Genomic DNA, 6,867 nt, shown 5'->3' with positions numbered 1-6,867 from the left:
GAGGTTTCATATTGATGTGTACATTCTTGTATTTTTTCATCCACCTTCCAACAACTGTCTGACCACTTATTCTCTGCATAAGCTCCTTTTGCTCCTACTTAGATCAATATCAGGTTGTTTAATCTGATTTTGCTGGGGAAATGGATTTGGTGTCTGTGTCAGATTAAGGGAGGACTTTGGAAGGATATTATAGAGTCTAAATATGGTGGGTGGAGAAGCCTTAGAGAGCAACGAGTACTCAACTTAGATTCGCTATGGTGGAGAGATTTGAAGGAGGTTGGGAACATGAAGTCTGGGTTCGTCCTTTGAAGATCGTTTCAGGTGGGAACTCGGTAATGGAAAGAAGTTACTTTTCTGGGAAGATAATTGGTTGGGTTCTGGTAGTTTGAAATACATATTTCTAAGGTTGTTTTCATTGTCAGTATCGAAAGATGCTAAGATCTCTTTGTGTGGGAATTGGGTTAATAATGTTTGGGTGTGGATTTGTCTTGGAGAATGAGACTTTTTTTTTTATCAGGAATCTAAACTGGTTTCTCAACTTCTTGGGGTTGTTCACCTTTCGAGCCCCTCTTTGGATTACGAGGATAAATGGGTCTGGAAGGATGGTGTTTGCGCTGCATATTCTGTTAACTCAACTTATGGTTTTTTAAAGGGCGTGTTAGAAGAGGAGTCTTCGAGTTTGTATAACTTTTGTTGGAAAATTTTGGCTTTGCCTTCAATTCACATTACTGCTTTGAGGGTCTTGGAGAACAAGATTGCTACCAAGGTCAATCTGGCAAGACGTGAGATTACGGTGGATAGCACAGTTTGTTGCTTTTGTAAGGAGAAAGAGGAAACTACAAGTCGTTTGTTCTTTGAATGTAGAGTTGCTTGACTAGTATGGAATTTGTGATATGATTGGGTAGGGGTGAAGTCGGTTGATCTTCTTAAGCCTGCTTCACATTTCTTGCATTTTAACTTGATTGAGGCTCCTGCTGCTGTCAACTTAGCTTTTAGAAATATTTGGATTACTTTGATTAGTGAAATTTGGTGTCTTAGGAATAAGCATATTTTCAAGGGAGGAGTGATTGATCATTATGAAATCTTCTCATTGGCTCAACTAAAGGTAGGTATGGTCTTGTGTTACATCCAAAGTTCATTCTGCTTGTTTTTTCTTTTCTGATTGGTGTCTTGATCTTCTGATTTGTAAGTTTTCGATTAAAAACAAGTGATTATTGGTTGGTTGGGTTGGTGTTTTTTCTAGAGTTTGTAAGGGGCTATTGTTGTTGTTTGAACTGTTATGGACTTTCAGTCAAAGATGTATAAGAGTTGGATCACTACCGAAGTGGTTCACATTTATTTATTTTTTCTTGTTGATAAAAAAAAACTTAGATCATACCATTTCTCCTCTGTTGACATTAAAATTGAGAAGTTGTTTTGCACCTACAAACATCACACCAGATACCTTTCTCAACTAGATTACTATGAATAACATAATAGATTCATGAATAAAGTAGAAATCTAACATACTAACAAAGTGTTACCAAAAGAGATGAGAAGGAGTTAGGCTCTTCCCTTTACTTCCGTAACAACTACAAATTTGAGTGTGAAAACTTCCTCATCTACCTGCAAGTTAAGCTAACTGCCTCTATCCTGATATCTCAACTAACAATCCAATTATTTTTATCAATAAAAAATAAATAAATTAAAATCATTTTAGGAATGATCCAATCCATGTACAAAATCGCACAGAAATGAATAATACTCCTAAAGACTTGTCATTAAAATTATAAAATAGTCTTTAATTTAATGAATATAATAACTAATTATTTTGGTATCTAAAATTAGTTTATATTTAATGAGTTTATGGTAATGTTTATAATAATTGAAAAAATCAATAACATTAATTAGTTTTTCTTAGAGATAATTAATTGACAATTGATTCTTAATATTTTAGGATATTCAGTGTTACAGTTCATTCTTCCTCGGGTTAATTATATGAGGAAGTAAAACAAGATGTAACCAATCCATTTATGGAATTTGCTTTTTTAATCATCATTGATCTCACTTCAACAATTGCAAGGGTCCTTTCCAACAAAGAATGGGGTTTTAAGAAGAAGTATTTCACAGCATTTTCACAAATTCCTCATCATTTATATTAGTCTAGTAAGATCAACTAAGACTAATACAAGATCACAGCCTTTATAAGCTCACATTGATACTACTTGCAGGTGAACAAAGAAAGTTCCAAAAGTTATATATATTTAGTATTCTCTCCCCTATTGGAGTAAGAACGTGTGCACATTCTGACATACAAATAGATGGAAGAGAACTGAGAAGTCGTCGAATTAGGGTTTTGTGGCCTTCACACTGAGAGGATAAAAGAGCATGTTCAAGCACAAGAGGGAGGGATTTTGGGAATCCCTTGTCTTTGTAGTTCACCCATTACACCATCAAGTGCTGGAGCTTTAAGGCCAAGGGGTAGTGGCAACCATGGTTTTGATAAAACATCACTAATAGCAGCATCTATGCTCTCCTTTGACTGTCAAAACAACATGCACACATAAGTTAAATTAACCATGCAACATTATTTTTATAACTCTCTCTTTAGCTGTGTCTGTACTGTTTCAATTTCAGTTTCTTACTTTTTCATAGAAAAAATAATTAGTTCCTTCTTTTTTAAAAATGAAAAATGGATTAACTTGCATAAAGGTGTGAATCCAACTCATAGACTTTGGATTTATAGACACGGACCAACTATTAGAACGAGAGGACAGAAAAGAGAAGTAAAGTAAGAAAATGACAGAAGAAATTAATAGAGACAAAAAAAAGAGAAGAAAATTCCGTGATTTAATTTGTATGCATGCAAACATTTTCACACCCAAATAACTTAGGTTTAGTTAAATCATTGTAGTAATAGTGAGTTTGATCTTTCAAATAATAAAAAATAATTTTTATTAAAATTACGATCAAAATTTAGTTTTTTTAAAACCAATCTCCTTAAAAAAACTATTGATTGGTAAATTAAGAAATAAATTCTTAATATCATTGCTGAGCAAACAAAACAGTTTATCTATATACTGGAGATTCCATATTTGACTTCTACTACTACTGTGTAGAAGTCTATTAAATTAAATATCTATCAGATTAGTTTTTAGTTGATTAAAGGCATAAGAAAAGAATTGACATTTTCTGCATTGGATGAGTTGGAATTACCGGATGAAAGTCGAGGAGGGGTCGAGGTGGTGGTTGGGTGGCTGGGAGGCCAATGCCTGGATCTACCATTTGGAACATTGCATGGTGTGGTGGGATGCCCGGAACAGTTTGAGAACCAAATCTCTGCCAGTTATCATTCTATAGTGAGTGAACCAAACATTGCGATATTGGAACAGTAAGGTTGTTTTCAGAAGGATCCAAATTTAGAAGGAGAAGACAACATAAGTGGTTCCAAAAAAGTAAGGTCAATAGTTACCGTGGTTGTCAGAGGCTGTGGAAAACACGGTGTTCCAGGGGTTGGTGCGTTTGGAGCCTGCAGTATCAAACAAGAATATACCTGTTACTTTAGATAGACAAACACAAGAAATAGGCGCATATATGTGTATATAATTGGTTGTTTTGGAGAAAGTTTAAGTGATAATTAACTACTGTTTTTCTTGTCCTCTATGTTCAAATACAATGAATCAAGCATACAGTTTGCTATGCTAGTTGAATGTGATTGTGTTTTGAGTCAATAGTTGAATGAGTTTGAAAGAATTTTCATAGTCAAAAGAGTTAACCCGCTGATGTTGGTGCCAATAAAGAGGGTCCGGAGGCGGCGGAGATGGAGCTGTTCGCGGTGGCCAAGCCGGCCGGGACGGTGAATATGGGAGATGTTTAGGCCACATGTGGATGAAGGACTGGTCCATGGTGTGATGCCCCCATACATGTAAAGGTCTAAAATGGTGCATTGGTGTCATGGGAGGGAAACCCATGGTAGGTGCAAGCCAAGGGTTCACGTCTCTCTTACCTCCTCCTCTACCTACACTTGCTGCACCCATGAATTGTTTCCTTTGACTCCACCTTGCTGCTTCAGCTTCACGTGCTATCAAATGCTTCCTATGAGATCGATATTTCTGACACCAAAAAACTGCATATTTAGAACCCTCTTTCATAAAACTAAACTATTCTTTCATTCATAGGGTTCATGTTTATGATATAAGATCCTAGTTTAATTATAACTTTTTCTGCTGCAACACATGCACAGTAATCATGCATATGTCAATTAAAAAAAGAAAAACTCATGTATTATTAAAAAAAAGGAAGACTTATGCTTAAGATTTGTCAAAGTTCTAAGTAGATTTAATATCTATTGGGATATGTGCCAAATTCTAATAACAGTACAGTATCTCACTAAAACTTACAAACCCCTCTATGCACAAATTTAAATATGTGATTTGCAAAAAGTTTCCATATCCAAAGAAAATAACAAGTAGATTTTGTTTGTTTTAAGATTAAAGGTTAATAGTTACTCTTTCTGCAAACTTAGTCTGCTTGCTGAATTTTCACTTTGAGTATTACTGTTGTACTCATTATTTTCAATGATAATAAGCTTGTTTGTCAAAGAAAAAGCAACCATATTATAATAATAATAATAATAATCTATTTTTCATTTTTTTGGGTTGACTCTTGTTGAGTTCCTGAACTTGAAATTTGTGGAAGAGATGGAATATGATTGAAGGTAGCTAGGGGGAGAAAGTTGAAGAATATGTACTTGAAGGTGGCTGGCAATGTTATGACGGGTGAGACAGTCAATTCCCATAATCTCCAAAATCCTTGAAGGCACAGCCTTATCCACTCCTAGCTGCTCCACTGCTTGCACGAATCGCCTGTGCAATTCTGGGGTCCAATCCACCTTCACACAATCCAAGAAAACACACAGCACAACCCATTACTACAATACAATACAATACAACAAGCCATTCCAAAATTCTAACACTAAGTGCATTTCTCTTTTCCTATCTCTTTAACTTAAACGCCACCCCGTGAATACTTGGACTCACTCTGCAACTATAGAAAGACCCATAATAGAGATAGAGAAAGGTCCTTGACTGAGGTTGAACTTTTCTGAAATTAGCCCAAATAAAATACCCTATGCAAGAAAATAAGAATGACAACAATAATAACAACTTACCTTTACCTTTCTCTTCCCTTGTTGATTATTCCTTGAATGGCTTGATGATTTTCTTCCTTTCTCACTTTCCTTAGGGGATGGATTCACTCCCACTGAATGAGTTGATTCATCACTTTTGTTTCCTGTCTCTTCCCCTCTACTAGACCCCGAATTGGAACCAGAATCTGAACAAAAATTGGCTGCTATAACCTCATCTTGTGTCTCTGTAATAACTATATTATTCTCATTCCTGTCATCAGATTTGTTATTTGCCACTGAAACTGATGAGACTATCTCCGATTCCTCACTGAGGGAGAACTCAGCAAGCAATTCAGGGTCCATCTCCAGATCTGGCAAGACATCTTCGTCATCGTTGATTCCCATGAATAGATCATCAAAGTTGATGCTTTCAAGCAAGTTCCCTTCTGAAAGGTCAGCAAAGTCATCAGTTCCAATGGAGAAACTTTCCATCTCCCCTTGCTCTTCATCACTTCTACTCCTCAAAGGTGACACCGCCAGCATGAATATTAATCTTGATTTCAACCTTGGAGTGAATAATAACAGAAAACAAAAAAATAAAAACCCACTTGTATGTATATAAAGCAGTGTTCACATATGCCTGTGCATGAAAATCTTGAAAGCTGAGGGATGTAAAAGAAGATGAATTAATTAGTTTGAAAATGTATGAGTTGCCTTTTATGGAAGGAAAGGGAGTGTGTGAAGAAGGACCTAGCTGAGATCTCTCTCCACCACAACTTTAGGTCTGAGTATCAGAAGAGAAATATTTTCATGGTTTTTTCGGGGCGTGTGCTACTTGCAAGGTTGGTCTGCATCTATATATTATATAGTATATTTTTTATTTGTGGACACCCTTTTTTTGACCTGAAGGAAATTTTATGAAACAAAAATATACCAAGTATGCTAATATGCATTAGAGAAATAAATGCAGATGATAGGTATTATGACATGCCAAAAAAAATGTGTCAAATATTTACACATAGATGTGCATATATGTTAGTATTTTTTAGAAAATTCAGAGATGTAATCATGGACATTGGTAATTTTAGTTAGAATAACACTATTTTCATTTAACTTTTTCACAACAGTTTTTTATCGTGTTAGTTAATTTTTTCTTTCCATGACATTATGCATCTTGTATTGTGAAAAAAAGTAGTGTAAAAATAATGTTACTCAGAGTCCAATTGTAATGGATATGTATGAAGAGAGTCAATAGAAGTTATATCTGTCACTGTGTACTGTAAGATGAAACAGTAGACAGTGGAAATGAAAGGGATGTAAGGAATGGTGATGTTGGTGGACAAATTGACCTGTTGTACATTTTTGTGCTCTAAACCGATAAGGTTTATCTAGTTTTCATAATAATCAAATATTTGAAAAGCTGTAGAGTTGGATAAGCTCCTCATTATATGACTTCTCTAACCTGTTAACTAGCTAGGTAGACCCCATATTGCACTTCCACTGTCACTTGCTGATCTGCAAAGAAAATTATGTACACCAATCTGAATTCCTAAATTGACTGTGTCAATCTTTCCAATATATACACAAGACCTCAATAGTTCCTTTGTTGAAATTTTCAAAAAAATTAAATTTACATTTGAATATGTAATTTTCTTCATTGAATTAATTGATTTTATGACTGAAACCTATTTTAAGTAAATCTTCATTCTAATGCTAATAAAATTATATATAAATACAATAGGTCACTAATGCTAAGGTAA

At 34.9% G+C, this 6,867-nt stretch overlaps 2 protein-coding genes across 3 annotated transcripts; one reads left to right on the top strand and one right to left on the bottom strand.

Annotated features, from left to right (window-relative positions):
• Window positions 1–254: 254 nt before the first annotated feature.
• On the top strand, window positions 255–874 carry LOC137834319 (uncharacterized). The gene is made up of 2 exons (XM_068642378.1): window positions 255–380; window positions 518–874. The coding sequence occupies exons 1-2, from the start codon at window positions 255–257 to the stop codon at window positions 872–874; spliced, it is 483 nt and encodes a 160-aa protein (XP_068498479.1).
• A 1,237-nt stretch (window positions 875–2,111) lies between these two features.
• Window positions 2,112–6,042, bottom strand: LOC137835439 (transcription activator GLK1-like). Of its 2 annotated transcripts, none has more exons than XM_068643952.1 (6): window positions 5,150–6,042; window positions 4,730–4,870; window positions 3,756–4,091; window positions 3,452–3,508; window positions 3,196–3,318; window positions 2,112–2,521 (listed from the first exon to the last, which is right to left on the bottom strand). In XM_068643952.1, the coding sequence occupies exons 1-6, from the start codon at window positions 5,648–5,650 to the stop codon at window positions 2,372–2,374; spliced, it is 1,308 nt and encodes a 435-aa protein (XP_068500053.1). In that variant the 5' UTR covers window positions 5,651–6,042; the 3' UTR covers window positions 2,112–2,371. The 2 variants fall into 2 exon arrangements, with proteins under 2 accessions (XP_068500053.1, XP_068500054.1); XM_068643953.1 differs by having other exon boundaries at window positions 5,156–5,959.
• Window positions 6,043–6,867: the final 825 nt, after the last annotated feature.

The sequence above is a fragment of the Phaseolus vulgaris genome, chromosome 5 (assembly GCF_000499845.2).
Source record: "Phaseolus vulgaris cultivar G19833 chromosome 5, P. vulgaris v2.0, whole genome shotgun sequence".
Classification (NCBI taxonomy): Eukaryota; Viridiplantae; Streptophyta; class Magnoliopsida; order Fabales; family Fabaceae; genus Phaseolus; species Phaseolus vulgaris.
The sequence above is the reverse complement of the archived record's forward strand: the minus strand, read 5'-3'. Positions and strand labels throughout refer to the sequence as shown.

Excerpts from the sequence above, each read along its gene's own strand:
- LOC137835439 (XM_068643952.1), bottom strand. The coding sequence starts at position 5,650 with ATGCTGGCGGTGTCACCTTTGAGGAGTAGAAGTGATGAAGAGCAAGGG. Across the intron at positions 3,319-3,451 it reads CACAGCCTCTGACAACCACG|AGATTTGGTTCTCAAACTGT; the intron begins GTAACTATTGAC and ends GATAACTGGCAG. Across the intron at positions 2,522-3,195 it reads CCCTCCTCGACTTTCATCCG|TCAAAGGAGAGCATAGATGC; the intron begins GTAATTCCAACT and ends TTGTTTTGACAG.
- LOC137834319 (XM_068642378.1), top strand. The coding sequence starts at position 255 with ATGGTGGAGAGATTTGAAGGAGGTTGGGAACATGAAGTCTGGGTTCGT. Across the intron at positions 381-517 it reads AGATAATTGGTTGGGTTCTG|GAATCTAAACTGGTTTCTCA; the intron begins GTAGTTTGAAAT and ends TTTTTTTATCAG.